We start from the raw sequence: 19,227 nt of genomic DNA, 5'->3' as shown, positions 1-19,227 counted from the left end.
TGGAAATCCAAGGATCGTAACAGAAAACCAAACTGTAAGGTTGTGTTTTCCTCACTGTACCAAGAATAGAAGAGTGTCTATCTGTTGGCTGCCAAAGTTGGTCACTCCTGTTTTTTATTCTGACTTGGAAATAAGGAGACATCATATGCAGATATTATAAGTCATGGTATCTCTCATTCGATGCCGTGCGGCACAACCTATGTGTATGGTCGGTCTTCAAAGGGGCGCCAGAAAGATGGCTGCGAGACTGAAAATATGTCAAATATTGGGTATTTTATATATTAACGATACGACATTATTAATATATATACAAATTTCTGTTTTAAATGACTGTGCGTTATTGTCTATTTTAACATAATACATATTAGACAACTTTGTGAAGAACTGGTCGTTTTTATTGTATCCTCTCCAGGTTTCCCATTTTTGATAACGATTTAATACAAAACGAGAAGTGAAATAGCGTCAAAAATAATATATGTAGGTGTACAATTCGTTTTCTATTGGTGTCGACCAAATACGTACAACACTTAGATTTTATTAAAGGGAAGCAACTGCTAGACATGTGTATGTAGTTATGGTGCAGATTATTTTTGACACTTTATATGTGAGGCATCTTTATGTACATATTTTGGATTTAAACATTTTTTTATGATCACTTCAAGCCTTCTCTCTTCGGTTTAATATTTAAATACAGTGCCAAATAAGTATCGTCTGTTAACCAAATGATTAAATGGGCACAAATAAGAACGGAAATAAAGAAAATATGTATTGCCTTAAACTAAGGAGAAAACATATCTCCATAGTTAAACCAATTTGATAATTTTGATTATTATTGAAAGAATATAAAATAGATATGAGTATTCTGAACCTGTGTGAAGAATTAAAACGTGTTACGACAGAAAGGGTCTTTATTTCTTCTCAGATTTCAACATCAAACAATACACAAATTAACCACCAACAGAACTTTACATCCTATCGATGGAAGAAAATTCTTCTCTTAACTTGCCATGGACACATCTGTCGATATTTGGCTCTGTCATATCTTAGATGGAAACTTGGATTCCTAAGCTGTCCTAAACAAAGATGGCACGCCACTCTGTTACTACTAAATTACAGGATCCTTTATGAGTTTTAAGATTAACTGACATTAAAGATATTTAAAGAGATAATCAACATTTTCCTTACAGATGAAATGGAATGGACACATCAATGAAATTATTTAGTAAGTACGTAAATCTGAAAAAATGCTAATATCATATGAAAAAGGCAGCAAACCAAAAATCTTGACCATAATTTCAACGACATTCGTGATAAAGACTGCATAAACTTTAAATAAGATATATTATAAACGTATAAGATATCTCATAAACATATAAGATATCTTATACAATTTGTTAAAATACTGGATCAACATTGCTCCGCGAATAAATGACAACTTGGCTTGCTATAATGCTCTGTCTTCTTAGAATGATCTCAATATAATGTATCATCAAAATAACTGGTTAGTTATTGTGCCATACCAAAGGTTTCCGTTCTCGATTAGTTATTACACGTGACTATACTGTACTTGGTTTTATACATATAGTGATATAAATGTGGATATCCTACACCAATTACTATTGATAAACTTAATAATTGAATCATTTGAATAAATTCTACAAAGTGAAAAGTGCATCAATCAATATTGAGAAAGAGTAATTAAATAACTTTAATGATGCCGCAAATATTCCATTCGACGAGAGGTATACAATTTCTTTGGGAAAAAAAATTAAAAATACTGGCATTTATAGAATATAAACTATGAATGTAGGCTTTGATAGCATCACAGAGCATGGGCTGGTTTATTTGCTTTGGAGAATCTCCTATAGTAAAGTATGTAAAATAAATAAAATAAAACGTCTGCTTTGAAGATTCCGAGAACGCGATTTACAGGGAACATTACTGATGTTATTCTACATTATCAAATATGTATAAAACTCATAATTCCTTGTCGATGTTAAACTAATTTTATAATCATTACTTTGGCTTTCTAATAGCGGCATGACTCGTTTCTTCTTACTTTTTTTTTATATAAACCTCGAGCTTGCTACTTTAATAAAGTTTGTAATAACTTGAGATTATCGTGAAACATAAAAGCACAATTGATGGTGATTAGTCATGAAACACAATAAAATAATGCTTCATTAAAATGTCAGGTTTGGCTACACGACTATCGATGTCATAAATGAATGCGTGCTCATGGATAACCTTCAACCCAACAGAAGAAAAAAATCCAACAAACAAACTACAAATGAATTGCGAAAATGAAAACTGAAAATCATGTGCAATGTTTGATTATTATTATTATTATTGCCTTTATTTCCTCCAAAATGAAGAGCATGACATAACTACAATGTTCAAAACACATATATGTTAAAGAAAATGCATGACAATATGATAAGGATCAATGTACATAGAATGTATATATATATACCTGCTAAACATAAATGGTATGATTATTAGTTTAAGTTTGAAAATGAGCAAAATTATAGATTATTTTGAAGAAACTAGTTTTGAATATGATGATCATCGTACAGGTCAAGCATACAATTTATATGATATATTGTATCCAGTCTGAACTGTTCTAGTATATCTGCTTTCCAATGGATAGGCCATAGGGCCTCCCAGTAAACTGTGGACTAATATATATTCTGACAATGAATGCAAATATGAAATAAATTCAATATCTGAAATAGATACGATTGCACACCACAGTTTGTCACGAATAGATTGTGTTAGTGAACATTTTAAAACTACATGGTTCACAATATCAGTAGTAAAATTCCACAATAATGACATAAGGATTTTGAATTTAAGTTTCTAATGGAAACGATGATTTTGATAATATAACTTATATTGTCAAGACAGTTTGGGTAATGCAGTGCTAGTTTCCATAGATAATGTGGATTTAACGAGTCGTGCAGTAATGAAAATCTTGAAAAATCAACATCCTCAGACATTCTCTGAGACCAAGCCACTGTTTCATAATTGGTAACAGATTTATAAACAATTTTCTTCATATATACTTTGTTAGGAAATGTACCATCATCTAGTAACAGTTTTTAAAACTCAAATAATTCATACTTTTTAAGTATTCTAACCATATCTGGTATATAACCATTTTGAACACATTCATCTGTTTCATACAAAAAACATCTTAAAGTAAAAATTTTACTAGAAACAAAAGGTTTTTTTTATATCTATGTATGCTTCAATGGATGTCCATCCTAGTAAGGAGGTACATATCTGTTCTGGTTCTTTTATCAAGACCTTGGATTGACTTTGCAATAAAACGTTGGGTTCTTTCTAACATCAATATCTCAGTATTTTAAAGTAACCAGATTTCGCCTCCGTATAGTACACAAGGGTATACTTTGATTTTTATAATTTTAGCAACAGTCAATGGGTTAAGAGCACAGTGATGGGCGCCAGACCGTAACAGGGCCATAGTACCACTTTTTAATTTATTACAAGCCTGTTTTGTCCTTTCAATGGAATTATGTCTAGAATTTAACAGGATACCAAGATGAATAATATCAGTGACAATTGGTAATAAATCATTATACAGATAAATATTGCAATTTATATCTGCAATTCTGTTGTTTGAAAATACAACAATTTTGCTTCGTCTGCTTGAGTTGGAATATTTACAGTTTTGTTTACTATCGTTGCGCCCCATCCACAGTTTTCACTGTTTCTTCAATATTAAGAAAGAGTAATTAAACAACTTTTATGATGCCGCAAGTGTTCCATTCGACGAGAGGTATACAATTTCTTTGGAATTCTAATTCAAATATGGGCGTTATCAGCTAAAGGTCAAGACTAATATTTCCTAAAAAATATAAGTTCCTCCTGTTTCTTAAAGGACTTTGATGAAATTCCACGTTCATGTTTGGACATGTACATATTAGGAATGGCTTGGCCAACAAAGGTTAATGTCACTTGAACGGACTGTAAAACATCCGTTATATTGACCAAACGCTGCATCTACTATCTTTCATTTATATTTCTTTGTTTAATGTTGTATTTTTCAATGGTTGTTATTATTCTTTCATTTGTTATAAAACAGCACTGAATAGTCCCTGATAATTGAATTGGGCCAAACGGATTGTCAGTCTTGTGCAAGTCTAGCCCGAGTTTCCTCTGGCCCTCACACTATGTCTGGTGTAGGGGCCCTATATCAGACATGTTGTCAGGGCCAGAGTAAACTCGGGCTCGTGCAAGTCTAATTGTCATAATATAGTCATGACAGAGTGACCTCCCCATACACCGGTACCGGAAACGGTCCTAGTTTCTGTTCGTCGGTTGTGTGTTGTGATCAGACAAGATATGTTGACTGGCCTACCTACAATTGAATATGTCTCGGGTAAGTTGCATGTTGATAAAGCAGACTGGTTATTATAGCATGAGCTTGTTTCTTCTAGACTGAACATTTATCTTCCACAAGGCGTTGTCGTTGAATCACCATCCTAAGTACAATGCACAAATTCAATTAGTCCGAATTTCCTGACGATCATCATGATCAGAACCCTTCGGATTACCGAAGTACTAGCACAGGTGTTCGATATGAATTAAATTATGTACGACCTATCTCATTTTTTAATATAAGACCAGACATGCCCCTATGTACATGTAGATACACAAGGCAGCTTGAAAGCCGATATTAACATCAGAACCCTTAGGATTAAGGACAGTACTGTAGTATACAGTATGTACATGCACATGTAATTTGTCATTTTCACAGTACTGTTTAGTTGTCTACAGTAATATAACTTTAAAACCTACGCATACAGTGCAACTTTTATTGTAGATACATTGTGTATTATATATTAGTTCACTGTAAGTGGAATATCTTGTTGATATATTGATTCTACTGTTGTGATAAGTTGATAAGTTAAAATACCATGTGTGTCACTGTGTTTTCAATCTTAAATACACATATTTGTATGAAAACAAAGGATATATCATCATCTTTGTGACCGGAAGAGTATTAAGTTGATAATTAAGTAAACATGGAAGACGTTCACTTGCATGCAGCCTGTAAAATATCTAAACTAAAATAACAACATCATATATACGATAATGATGTGTATGTGGTAGTCTTATTTTATACTCCAAGCTATTTAGTAACTTCGTTTTCACATGAAAAATAATTTGTGCAATGATTAGTTACTCATAATCATGTTTTATGATTTTACAGTATACTTTTTGATAAGATGCGTACGACCATTGATCAAATTGGATATGCAGACTTCGACTTCCATAACAATTTAGGGACTAAGTCTATAATGCTTTGAAGGAAACATGACATCTAGAAAACGACGCCAGCTTCCTGATTGGATGGCAGTGTGTAAAGTACAGAAAACAGACACAGATCAAGATGTACCGTGTAGTTCAGCTTCGGTAAATGATGTGGCTGTGACGTCAGGAAACAGCAGTGGTAATTCAAGTAACCAGGATGAAAATTGTAAGAAAATCAAGACAACTTCATCCGCAGATGGAGCAGACACCAAATTTAGTAAATTTGACAATACAGTGCTTAAATGTTACAGCAAAGAAGAAAGGCATAGTCTAGCAGCAGCTGAATTCCAGAAGAAAATGGATGACTTTCTTCCAGAGATGCTATTCACTGGTACGCTAACATACTCATCCCATAAAAATGACTGCAATGCACTGTGTGAGGAGATAGAATCAAGTTTTGTGGGAGATTTCATAGGATTTGACATGGAATGGCCGGTCACCTACAGGCCCGGACAACAGGATCCAACCGCAGTAGGTAAGGTGGAAAGTTCAGGGAGATTTTGTTGAACCTCAATATTACATACATGTAACATTCTTATGAATGGATCAGAGTTATATTTATGATTTTAAATATGTGTGAGGTACATGTCCACCATTACTGTTATACTGTAGGTTTGTGTTATTGTTACATTTCACTTGTAAATATCAACACTGGAACAAAGTAAACAAGAAATGATCATTCAACTGTTTTCTGTTAATTTTATTTGATTTTAAATACATGCACATGTAATTGATTCATATTTTAAAACCTAACTCTGGAATCTTCATATTTCTGGAATAATAGCCAGGGTTGATGTTAATTGAAAAAAAAGAAGTGGATTGTTGAAATGTGTAAAATGGAACACAAGGTGGCAAATTAAATGCAGAGAATTACAAAGTATGTGTCAAAGGTTTATAATACATGTACTGTTAACCAACTTGTTTTTGTGTGCCATCAATTTCACATATTTTAAAGGCAATTAAAATTTGGGAAAATTAATCACAGGTACTGTTAACCTTTTATGACTGTAAATTGCAAAATTAAATTGCCACAAAAAGTTGTAATTACAGCAGGAGATTGCAAAATTAAGTTGCTGTGAAAATAAAATGGTTTAGTTTACAGTATTCACTAAATCTACCTTTTGCTGTGAAATGTATGTTGATCTTTCTATCCATATTTGAATTTTTCATGTTATTTCATATTAGGCATGAAGTATTTGGTTAATGAATTAATTGGAATTTCTATTGTGTGTTGTACTACATGTATAATTATTACTTTTTAGTTCAGTTGTGTACAGGACCTCAGCAGTGCTACATCTTTCACTTGTCTACCATGGAATGTATACCTCCACAACTTAACAGACTGCTTAAAAACAGCAACATCAAGAAAGTAGGGGTTGGAATCGAGTGTGATCTGTGGAAACTTGAGAGAGACTATGATATACAGGTACAACCAATCATCAAAAATTCTATGGTGGATCTGGCACTGTTCGCAAACAAAGTACTGAAGACAACTGAAAACTGGAGTTTGGATGGTCTAGTACGTCATCTGTTCAAGCAAAAAATTAATAAAAACCCTGAGATTAGAAAAAGTAACTGGTCACAATATCCTCTATCGGAGACCCAGAAGATGTATGCAGCTACAGACGCCTATGTTAGCTATGAGATATACCAGAGATTGTTAAACCTTGATAAAAATTGATTCATTTTACGGACGATAAAAGGTACATTTATATACATGTAATATGCAGCAATGTTGTTTGATGTCAGCAGTTATCTGTACTGGCCTTTGTAAAGGATTGTAAAATCACACACATATATATGCATGTCACTTTTAATCGGTAAAACTAAAAGTGAAAATGTGTTGGAAAAAAGAGAAATTATAGAGTCGTAAGAGTTATTTCCCTTTACCAGTGCAGGACTATGTTTCAAGGGTATATTTTTGGTTGTTGCCAGAATCTGGAACTGCAATACCAATATATATCATATGGCAAATATAACCTTTTTTTGTACCAAATAAAGGAACACTTTTTTTTTTACCTTTTCACCACAACGCATGCAATAGCCTTGTAAGGTTTATCCAGACTCCTCAGCCTGTTTTTAGTGTTAATTTCAAAACAATGCTGTAAAGATTGATGTGCATGGAAACGTCTTGCTAGGTCTAAAAATGCATGTCTGGTAACAATTGTAACATTTCAAAAAATAATACAATAGGCATGTCAATCAGGATTGCTTTCATTGTTTTAACAATTTCAATGTATTGATAGTTTATAAAGCTGGAAACATGACATCAATGGCACTTCCTTGAAAATGGCCGAAAACCTGATCAGGGTGGTGAAACAAATATAAAATTATTGGTCAGTCTTTACAGAAACACAGGTATTTTTAGGATTCAGGCTCCAGCTCTCAGACTATTTATGATAGAGCTGTTGGCAGGACAGAAGGGAGGACTCCCTGGACAAGATTCAATTACAAAACAGATTCCCTGTTCTAAAAATCCTCGTCAGCAAGGTTGTTTCTGGCATATGGCCGGCTTGTTTCTATACATTTCTTTGCATGTCTGGAAAAATAAATGAATTTTTTATTGTGCCATAACTTCACTTTATTAATTTGTTTGTGCTAAATATATAAATTAGGTTGCAAAAAGGTAACATATAGATCTACATGTAGGTTCAAACCCATCTTTATGTTAATGCTCTATTATGAAGTATGCCAATTACGATTTGGAATTCCTCTGTATCTGAAATAAAAGAAAGATATCCATGGTATCTGAGGACCCAAACACTGTAGACTTGTAGACAATACTCAGGAGTAAAAGACATTTATTCAAGGTGCCATGAAAGCCTGATGATGAACTTGTATATGAAATGACTAATAAATGTCAATACAATGTATGTGAAGACAGCATTTAAAATTCATATCATTGTCATTTTTCAGTTCATAGACATCATCAATAAAAAACCCAACAAAACAAAGGCAGCTCTGATATTATATTCATTTGTTATTAATTCGTCATATTATATACAATTTTAGATGTACGTTATTGTATAATGAGTTTATAATGGATAGCTTTAACTTAAGTTTATCTAATATTGATCTAACAAATCTCTGTGTTAGTTACTTTCATACTAGATTAATGAATTTGATATTCCATAGATAATTTATTTTGTAATAATTAGAGTTCTTATAGACAAACATGAAATATCTGTAACATGTTTTTTTCGTCCATACTATTTCTAAGTAGTACTTGTATCATTCATTAAAATTAATATGTTCATCATTTGTTGAAGTGAAGTACTATGATCGGGTATGTACTTTAGTTTGATGAAAAGTGTGCATTTTTGAAATAAGTAACATCATTTTCATATTAAAAAAAGAAAGCATGCATTTAATTTTAATATTTAAAAGGTGAACAAAGAAAGTTCATTTAATATAATGCTGCAAGTACAATTAGTAAATTACTTCAAGATTTTTTCTTCAAGATTTTTATATTGATACATATATCTTTTGATACACATGAAGATGTGTAACATGAGGTCATTAGTGACATACAGTGGATAATACTTAAATATAAATTTCCATATCAACTGCAGTTTTTTTAAGTATATGTTGCATTTATGTATGTCTGTCTTAAATATTCAATAATTAATATTGCTTGTTAATATTTTTCTGTTAAATACTTATAACTTTAAATAAATAATAAGAACCAATTCATGGTCGGTATTCGATATATGACTTGACTCAATATTTCTTGTATACATTGAAATGTAATTGATTGCCTTGTATATGTGTATTTGCAATTTATTTCCTTAATACAATATTTTGTTTCTTTCAATAAAGTTTATTTTGAAACAACGAAACTTTCAATTTTTCAATTTGATATTAGCTTGTGTTGGACACTAAGAAATAGACTTAACAGATGCTTGAACTTGAATATTCTCAATTTAAATTATACTAGGGCTGTTTGATATGTTGTGAGCCTCATATTGAAGGATTTGAATTTTGCCGGACATATTGTATTATTTTTCAACATAATCCCCTGCAGTATCTACACACTTTTTCAAGCTGTGTATAAGGGCCTCAATACCACTTTTATAGAGCTGCTGTTCGGAAAGTCATCAACTGCATGTATGACGTCATCATCCGACTGAAAATAGGTGCCTGAAATAGCTGTTTTCTGTTTTGCAAATAGACGAAAGCCTGATGGAGCGAGATCAGATGAATGCGGCGGATGCTTAATCAATCTAAAGCCACAATCGTGAATGGCAGCCATTGGAATGACAAACTTGTGAACAGGAGCATTGTCCTGATGGAATAACACACCTTTAGTGAACTTTCCGCGGCGCTTAAGTGAAGCATAGTATGTGCCATTGATTGTTTGTCCCTGTTGGAGATAATCTATCAGCAGAATACCATCTGCATCCCTGAAAACCGAGGCCATAACTTTCCCAGCTGATCGAACAGTCTTTGCCTTCTTTGGTGGGGGAGAACCAGGATACTTCCATTGTTCCGATCGTTGTTTGACATCGGGGGTAAAAATATGAATACATGTTTCATCCATAGTGACAAATCTCTGATGAAAGTTTGCAGGATCTTCCTCAAAAAGGTTACAATTAGCACGCGATAATGTGCGCCTTGTGTGCTTCTGATCAACTGTCAGTAGTCTTGGTACCCGTCGGACAGAAAGCTTCTCATTGCAAGATCCTCGATCATGATGGAATGTTCTCTTTCCTGTGAAATGCCAATTCTACTGACTATATATCTTTCTTTTACTCGTCTGTTTCATAACAATATCATTAAATTCATTGACCATTTCTGGGGTTGCAACATTGACAGGTCTTCCAGGACGGGGGCCATCCTCAAGGCTCTGTCGGCCGCGCTTAAATTCCGCCACCCACCTTTTCACTGTAGCATATGAAGGGGCATCTTTCCCTAGTGTTGCTACTATATCAGTATGGATATTCTTAGGTTTTGAACCTTTTTACGTAAATATTGGATCACTGCTCTTTCATCGATTTTGTCCATTATGCAAAAGCCGCATGTCTTAATTACTTTAGCGGCTACATCGTTGATATAAACTAACCAAATGAGACCAGTCCTTGGGTTCACGGTCCTATATAGCCAGAGAATAGTAGGACTTAAAAAGAACATCCTTGACAATCTCCTTCAATACGAGGATCACAACATAGCCCTCGTAGATATTGATTTTTTTTATTGCATTCAAATATGTGCGCATTATTCACAATATAAATACATCTCTATAAACATTTGAAGAATATAATACACCATTACTTAGACTAATTATAATCAGCTTCATGAATATTTACCATAGCACTTGGACATCTTTGCTAGCCAAGGCTTCTGATTACGTTGCACATCTTTGCTAGCCAAGGCTTCCGATTACGTTACACCCCACGAATCTTTGGCAGATATAGTCGTATTTAAACCGTCGCGCCCTGGAATCCCAGGACATCCATTCAAATCGCGTTTTACATTCAGGCTTGGTTTCGCAGAAAACAAATTGCAGCGCCAAGTACAGAGCTACCTTGTCGACAATGTCATGACATTTTACCTAAATACAAAGACGTACAATCTTTTGGGAAACATTCACAGTGTTTGATCAATTGATAGAAGTCAATGATCACATATCTCCTCAAAATGACACAAGCCCCCATGTGTGTCGGTAAACATCAGCGATGAAGTACATCGGTAACGCTCGTTATGATTGGTCGAAAATTTCATCCGTTAGATTCACAACTGACGGCTAAATCTGCCAAGGGTTCGTAGAGTGTAACGTAATCAGAAGCCATGGCTAACACATATGCTGTTTGGAAACAATAATGACAATCTGATTTCAAAAATAAATAAAAGTAAAAACAGTTAATAGTTTGTGTTCTATTATAGACGTGCCAGCAAACATATTGATTTGATGCTATTTCTATGACGTTGAACGTCAAGGAACGTGACACACCACTTATCCACTTGAGATTATATACATATATTTCCGTTAAATGAATATATTGGGCTTAGAAATAGCTTAGGTAACACGCGTTATATTTGTAGTTGTACACCTGATGTGACAAAAACTGGCCGAAGGGATGCTTATCTGCAGGCGATACCACGCCACTGAGTTATACCCGTGATGAAGCTCCTTCTTTAGATATCCGAACAACAATTTCTATGATTTTGATCTTTAACCCCTTTCAACGACCTTGCCTTAATTATCAATTTGATAGAAATAATTTCTTTCAATACGCCTACACATAGCGTAATTTAATTGCGTACTGTACATGTATATGCGAATTTGAAAATGGCAAAAGTACGATTTTGTAATACAATACGATTTCGCCGAAAAATATTCGGAAGTTGAGAACAGGCGGACGGGTATATAACTGTTTTAAAGGTGAGAGGTTCAAACGCATCATTAATATCATCAACATTCAAGATTGTGGAAAAGATGATACCGCTGAATGCGTGAGTTAGAAAGAAACAAAAATCCATGAGTTATTAACAATCTTTTTTAACAAATGATACTGATGTTTGCCATACAAAACAACATGGGATTTCTGGATACGTTCCATGGATACAATGATTACAAATCCACCTATTACTTGTCTGTGCTATGCCATCCCAAGGTTTTTACGACATCTTCAGAGAGGTAGTCTTTCAGACATGTCAGTGTGTACTTCCACAGTTGTTCCTGACAAAATTCATCCCTGAAAGAGATATATACTGCATCTAAAATATGTGTCGCTGCAGTTCGAACAAGGAACTACTGTATTCAATTGATAAAAATATTATTTATTTATCATAACTGCGAACAGTAACTAATGAATATCTATGCAATGCAAAGTAATGGTGCTGCAGTAGTTCCTTCTACGACCAATTTACTGACAGCTGCAAAAGAAAGACTAATACTTCAGTTATAAATATATAGTTATAGTTAAACAATGATTATAAAACCTCAAAATGCAGCTGTTCCGTCTTTCTAGGACTCGTCAATGATGTTGATGGCTAAAATATGGCAATATTCAACCATTGCCACTATCTATAAAAATCGTGACATGCAAGATAAGCAATTTCCAAGACTACTGCTCCCTGTTGAGGGATAAAGCGTGAGAGAAACAGAGGTTATATACTGCAACACCCCTCTATCGTTTGTTAACTTTCTATCATTTAACATCGCCCTATTTGATCTTGATCTGATTGTGTAGATGAACATATCGTAACAATTATGATGTAGCTTATGGCGCGGGAAGGATGTCATAATTAAATATTTTTGCCTAGGCCAGGCAGAAATCGAATTTTGCCTAGGCAAACTATTTCTGCCTAAGCAAAAATAATTTTGCCTAGGCAAAAATCGAATATTGCCTAGGCTGAAATATTTTTGCCTAAGCAATATTCGATTTTTGCCTAGGCAGAAATAATTTTGCACAGGCAATATTATATTTTTGCCTGCCTAGGAAAAAATATTCAATTATGACATCCTTCCCGCGCCATAGTAGCTACATGTATACCGGTAACTTTGGTACCAATTACCAACCTACCTAGCCTGTGCGCCTGCGGTTTCCGTACTTGGTTTGGAGTCACAGAAGAACACATCCCGAACACCCGATAAAGCAGGGTTAACAGCAGCGTTAATAGTTGTCCAAGAACCCTCAAAAGGCGACTTGAAGCGAACTACAAAAATCATTGAAATATTATTATATTTTATGTTATTTCTTTTAAAAAGTAAGATATATAACGGATACATTGTACTTAAATATAACAGATTAATGTTATAGAAAAAGAAAATTAAAAAATGCTTTCTTATAGTTGAGATGTTCTGTTGCTCTTCGTCTTTGTTTTGAAAGAAATTTCTCTCCAAAAGAGGAGAATGCGTTACTTAAGTTTGATTGTGGGAGTGGGGAACAACAAACAGTTTTTTAGGAGCAGATGTTCAAGATTAATAAAAAAAAAGAGTTATATTTCCGGAGAGTGAAAAATATCCGAACCGGCTTAATGTACTAAGAATGACAGTAAGAAGTTGAGGTAAAGTTTCAGCAGACTTTGGACCAATTCTAAAGCGCGGATTTGTGGTTAACAAAAATACCCATCATATTAGTGTTATAATATTAACAAGTAATAATTGTAGCTGGTTACATATGTCCCCCAAACGACTTCCGCAATCGTAAATAAAATCGTTAGCAGCGTTTTTCAACAATATCCAAATTCCAATAGAAAAGCGAAAATACTCTGAAACACCGTAAAGTTTCGTTGCATTCCGCCATACGGATTTTGAGAAACATGACGGAAACCTCGTCCACTTAAGAAAATGACAGAACAATAAATGACAGAACAATAAGAAGAAGAGGAGGAAATGGAGTAAATAAATAAGTGAATAAATATATGTCCACAAACAAAGTTCGAGTAAAAAAACTTTTTTCTATACGATTTTGCTCTAACGGAATAGCGAAATATAAAGTTGATAAAACTGCGACTCTGACAAATGCCTACAATGTAAGATGATACCGAAATAATGACATAATATATACAACATGTTTTGAAATATGGAGAAGATGTTGTTTGCTCACCTTCCTGTCGCTGGATGTTTATTTCAACCGGGTCAAAAGCATCAAGAAGGCCAGTCTCCACACCACCCGGATGTAATGACGTCACTGTTACATTGCTATCCGCCAATCTTCGGTTCATACTAAACATCTGCATAATCTGTCAAAAGAATCAAAATATCCAAATATATCTGATTCAAAACAATCTTAGTATTTTCTGAAGTCGTTTAACATTTCTTTTTTTTATATATTGAAAATTAGTAGTACTATGTTTTCTGTAGTTTCAGAGATAAATCTGGAACGTTTCTTGGTAAAATTACATAATGTTCTAGATACAGTACATGTAGACAGACACCTAATAACAGAAACAACCCTTTTTGATATAAAATAAACCAAGGGATTTTGGATTTTCCAATTTTGCGAATTTTAAATGAAATACGAGATTGCAGAATATTATTTTCTTTTTCGCCGTCTTCTGATAAGTAATCTAGGAACAATTATCGACTATCGACAAGACTGTTTCCTGATAAACAACACATACACGAGGTTAATATACTTCTATGACATTTGAGTTTACATGAACATATTGTATCTGAAGACCTGGTATAATTTCGATCGTCTATAATAATGCAGCCCGTCGAACGCATCTTCTGTGAACTGTTTGCCTTGAATCTCGTCTAATTGAAAAGACGCAAATATGTGTTGGCCGCCAGATACCAAAATTACGCGACAATCCGGACCGGAAGTCTTCATAATTGGCAGTAGTTGCGCAGTTAACAGGAAGTGACTGAGGTAGTTAACCTGGTAGTTAAAAAGGAGAAATTCTTAGTCTGAACACTGATGATGGAGCTTTAGAAAAAAATATAATGAATTATATAAAATAAATTTACAATAAAGCAAGAATACATTGTAAAACAATGGCGATTATGTCTCTTATAAGAAATTTATACAGTATATTCCCAATGGTGTAAATAAATTGCCATGTTTTGATAAACATATTAAAACAGATTTCTACCAAAATATGCTATTTTAACAATTGGTATAAGGCAGTAGATATATACCTGGAATATCAATTCATTCCCATCGTCCGTGTACTCTGAAATCAAACCATATGTACATCAAACAGGAATACACCAATACATTGCAGAATGGAGGGTCTTGCATCCGTAGACGGTTTATAAGAGAAAATACTCGCATGTAGTTTGTTATAGCTGAGAAAAGTCAGAAATGTATACAAAGACTATAAGACAACATTATATAAACTGCATGATTAAAGACATCTCAGTGGACACATCAATTTATGTTTAATTCAATTACAAATCATTCGTTTGGACTAATTTGTTTTGGTTGATTGTTTTGGTATATGAAAAAAATTATTTGATATTACCTTGTTTGTGCCTTCCAATGCCTGCGTTACATATGAGAACATGTAGCTTAAGTCCTGTGGCTTTAAAGTGATCGACAAATGTCATCACGGACTTTAGAGACGCATTGTCCAGCCTCATGAACGTCACATTTAACTTCTTCAAGTCAACTATGCTTTTTGTACCTTTTTCCTTTTCTTCGTTGAATTCTGTGTTCATTCGATCTATAGCCTGAAAGCAAAGGAATGTCAAAACATGATGCCACGTACGGTATTAACAAGAAACCATCCACCAGGTAACAAAAGTATTTGATCTACCTGATGGAGTTATGCTACTCGTTTGGTGTAACAGAGGAGTGTGTCTGGCTTCTGGTCAATAAGCAAGTCCATCGACAACTTTTTAGAACTACCATTGGTACACACTTTGTATCTCTTTGTATGCCATGTTAGACAAATATATTATACGTCAAGCAATGATGAAGATATATAAATCTTATCGTTATATTATTTTGAGATAGAAAGGCTGGTAAATAAATAAAGGATAATTCAACATTTATATAAATGTACTAAATATGTGTAACTGTTCCATGTTCTATGGTTATATGTGATCTTTTATAATTTACTCGTGTCTTGATAAGGGGCAGATTGCTTCAAAAATTCGAAAATTTACTGTACTGTCGTTATCACTACATGACAAATGATATATTTCTAGTAATACGCATTCAGCAAACATCTGTTTGTTAGGACCAAGTATTTATATTGGACCATACCGTCGTTATTACAACTGTACTTACTAGTCCAAATTATCATATATCATTATATATTAAAAAAATACTTGTTTTGCTTTTTCCTCCGATCGACAAGCAATGATAACTGTAGCCCCCATCATGGCAATCCATTTAGCTGTATGATACCCAATACCTGTAACAGAGGAAAACTAAGAAAATACTAAACACTCATCAGATTCATGGATGTTTACATGTTTTTCATTGACATACCTGTCAAAATAGAGGTTAAAGGATTCACTAGTGTTATAAGCTGTTTTGTTAATGAAATATTTTTATCCTCAATCACAACAGTAACCGGATCCTTTTTTGCCCATTATAAAAGTATCTCCACTTGATTATTGTACCCCCTTGGCTTCCATTTTGGTTCACAAATTTGATCTAACTTAATCGGTTGACAGTTAGGCAATTTATCATAGGTATTCCATGAGTACAAATATAATACTCATCTGATGGCTATAATATTAGTATCCTTTGTATATCATAATATTACCTTTTATGATGGCTATTATATTTCTGCGCCCTTCTCCCGCTGATATGATGAATTATTTGCAATGAGATAATATATTTGATTGGTATGGTTTTGATTCTTTTTTGTTTCTCTTTTTAAAACTTCCATACACAAATGGAACACATGACCTTGTACTATATTGCAATGAACCCGCGCCCCACTTTTGTTTTAGTTTTATCGACTTTTTATAACGCCTTTTTCTGATGTCTCGGTATTTTCATGTTTTCGTACACAGCCCTTTCTTTCCATCCCTCCTCCTGATATGCCTACTGACTTCAATCCACCCTATTGACGGCACATAACTACACTAGAGATCAAAGAGGGAGAGGACAATGCTAAATTATATGACATTTTAGTCAGCATTTAAACTCCTTAACATCTTATTTTAGAACACGATACAATATTTTAATCATATGAATAGGTGGTGCATTATTTTCTACAGGTAATCTTGTGCTTACTTAACAAGTTATAATCAATCATATTCAGTTTTCTATCATCGATTCACTTTATGTATACTGTTTTTTTTATATCACGTTGTCTTATCTTTCTTATACATATATTTTCTTGGGGGCTCTCATTCGGTTACGTTTTTCATATGTAACCTCTTTCGATTTGGATTTGTAATTCGGGGAATTCCTTGCCCCCAATTCATTATATTATTGTTTTATGTATTTATTTCTTCTGTAGATGATAAGCTTGTGATCGCTCAAGCTTCGGGGTCGCTCCATCTTACACAGTCTTAGTAGAGTCGCCTGCTATTGTGTACAGCTGCTTACTCGATGGCTTAATATCGCTCAAGCTAGGCATCTCTCCTTTCTTTATTCAGTCATATCTATCTCAGCTTGTGATCGCTCAAGCTCGGGGGTTGCTTGCCCCACTAGTATCATTAGTTTTTAATTATTTAGGTGTATCTTTTTAGTAGTGAGTCAAATTTAATTGTATAATTTAGTTGTAAGAATGAGCAGCCCCTGAGAAAGTCAAACATTTTAGATCATCAATATGAGCCTGAACAAGTTTTGGTTCCATTCAATAAATTTTTGAACTTTCATACTGCTTGTTGTGTTGTGTATAAAATCGAGGATTTAACACTGATAATGAAAACAATTCCTGGCTGGGGAGTAGAAGACGCTTCCACACTTATTCCTCTTAAATGAGTTTCCATGCAATGATTTTTTTTCACATGTTCCATGTGCCTCAGTTTGAATTGCTCTTCAAACCTCGATGTAGGGTGGCCTTATATGATTGATAAGGTGAATGTATAGATATCACATGTTGTATGGCATGAGGAAGCGTTTTAAACTTCATGCTGTCTAGTATAACAGAGGGCTATATCTGATAAAGGTTCTCGGTCAAGCCGCACTTTACATGGCTCACCTTATTTAACAGTGTACATGTGTATGTATGGTCATATTTACCTTGATTAGCACCTGTGATTACCACTACTCGCTCACTCGGCAAGGACACTAGAGGAAAAGATTGTTTACATTCCATATCTATTTTCTGTCTTCAGAAAAAAATTGTTCACATAGGTCATGTACATGTAGCATTCACTGATAATTTTCGGGGCTCAGATACTTCTCTGTCTCAATGTATGTACCCGTATACAGATCAAAGTTCATCTCGGAAAGACATGGTAATACCGGATATATGTGATTCGGTTCGGTTGGTTCAGTCAAGGTTGGGTGGTTTACGGGTTTAACGTCACCTAACACGGCGGTAGTTATGTTCAGGCGACGTGAGGGACAGGTGTTCGAGCCCTCTGTTGCCTGTATCCCCCTCATGTGAGTCTTGGTTCTATCCATCCGGTACGCGGCTATGTTGTTCGTGTCGGTCCTGTGACGAACTGTATTAGCTCGAGCTAAACTATAACAGCACTCACTGATTAAAAAGTTTGCAGATATGAGGCATACAACATTTAGACTATTAACCGTCTATGTTTACGTGGTTAAGTTCATCTTACAGTCAAAAGATAGGCTACAGTTGAGTGTAAACTTAAGGTTGCACAAAGTGCACTCCGTTTGCACTCAAGGTAAACTTGGAGTGCACTCAAGGTTTATCTCGAGTACTTTCAGATTCCAGGTCTTCCTGGGTCCATGTGTATTTCATGTACCTGTAATCAGGTACATATACACATATATACATAACCTTTATAGATAGATGTATACTGAAAATATATCAACAAGATCTTTGTTACTGTTTTATCTTTGTATATATCATATTATCGTTATTGTGTTGGCTAATTTTTAGTTCCTTAATTAACAATGCATGTAATATAATTATTTTTTAATTAGAAAAACCTATATACAATAATTGAACAGATGTTGCACTTCAAAAACTAAATTTTCCATTGAAAAAGGTATGATAGCATTAATATGATTTTAGGACTTTTAATAGGCCATGTACAAGCTTGTAGCACTATTGTTTTTAATATTTCAAAATACTTCCAACAGTATAAACGAAAGTTGTTGTTTTTTCGTCACCTTGATTGCGGAACCAATGTCTAGCTTCACTGTTTAACATCAGGTTTACATTTCTGTTAGGTAAAACCAGGTTTTGCGGTTGTTGTTAATCTTTATTAGTTAGCCATTATCATCCACTATTGGGTCTCTGGTTACTTAAAAATTGCTGAACAGTTCACACATCAGCATGCACCCTCCTCCCCCGATAAAGAATCCTACTTCCAAGTCAATATTACCTGTG

General features: G+C 34.1%; 2 protein-coding genes across 2 annotated transcripts; one reads left to right on the top strand and one right to left on the bottom strand.

The window, feature by feature from the left end:
* Positions 1–4,308: 4,308 nt before the first annotated feature.
* On the top strand, positions 4,309–9,170 carry LOC117327464 (Werner syndrome ATP-dependent helicase homolog). Its single transcript, XM_033884466.1, has 3 exons — positions 4,309–4,405; positions 5,240–5,815; positions 6,603–9,170. Exons 2-3 carry the CDS (start codon positions 5,344–5,346, stop codon positions 7,019–7,021), a joined length of 891 nt encoding a protein of 296 aa, XP_033740357.1. The 5' UTR covers positions 4,309–4,405; positions 5,240–5,343; the 3' UTR covers positions 7,022–9,170.
* A 1,013-nt stretch (positions 9,171–10,183) lies between these two features.
* On the bottom strand, positions 10,184–18,308 carry LOC117327463 (dehydrogenase/reductase SDR family member on chromosome X-like). Its single transcript, XM_033884465.1, has 8 exons — positions 17,943–18,308; positions 16,067–16,152; positions 15,256–15,463; positions 14,930–14,964; positions 14,469–14,669; positions 13,893–14,028; positions 12,867–12,999; positions 10,184–12,035 (listed from the first exon to the last, which is right to left on the bottom strand). Exons 1-8 carry the CDS (start codon positions 18,016–18,018, stop codon positions 11,927–11,929), a joined length of 984 nt encoding a protein of 327 aa, XP_033740356.1. The 5' UTR covers positions 18,019–18,308; the 3' UTR covers positions 10,184–11,926.
* Positions 18,309–19,227: the final 919 nt, after the last annotated feature.

Source organism: Pecten maximus, chromosome 5, assembly GCF_902652985.1.
Source record: "Pecten maximus chromosome 5, xPecMax1.1, whole genome shotgun sequence".
NCBI classification, from domain to species: Eukaryota; Metazoa; Mollusca; class Bivalvia; order Pectinida; family Pectinidae; genus Pecten; species Pecten maximus.
This window is presented reverse-complemented; position numbering and strand designations above follow the sequence as displayed.

Excerpts from the sequence above, each read along its gene's own strand:
- LOC117327464 (XM_033884466.1), top strand. The coding sequence starts at position 5,344 with ATGACATCTAGAAAACGACGCCAGCTTCCTGATTGGATGGCAGTGTGT. Across the intron at positions 5,816-6,602 it reads ACAGGATCCAACCGCAGTAG|TTCAGTTGTGTACAGGACCT; the intron begins GTAAGGTGGAAA and ends ATTACTTTTTAG.
- LOC117327463 (XM_033884465.1), bottom strand. The coding sequence starts at position 18,018 with ATGGAATGTAAACAATCTTTTCCTCTAGTGTCCTTGCCGAGTGAGCGA. Across the intron at positions 15,464-16,066 it reads CGGAGGAAAAAGCAAAACAA|GCTATAGATCGAATGAACAC; the intron begins GTATTTTTTTAA and ends CTTTGCTTTCAG. Across the intron at positions 14,965-15,255 it reads CATTGGAAGGCACAAACAAG|AGTACACGGACGATGGGAAT; the intron begins GTAATATCAAAT and ends GTTTGATTTCAG.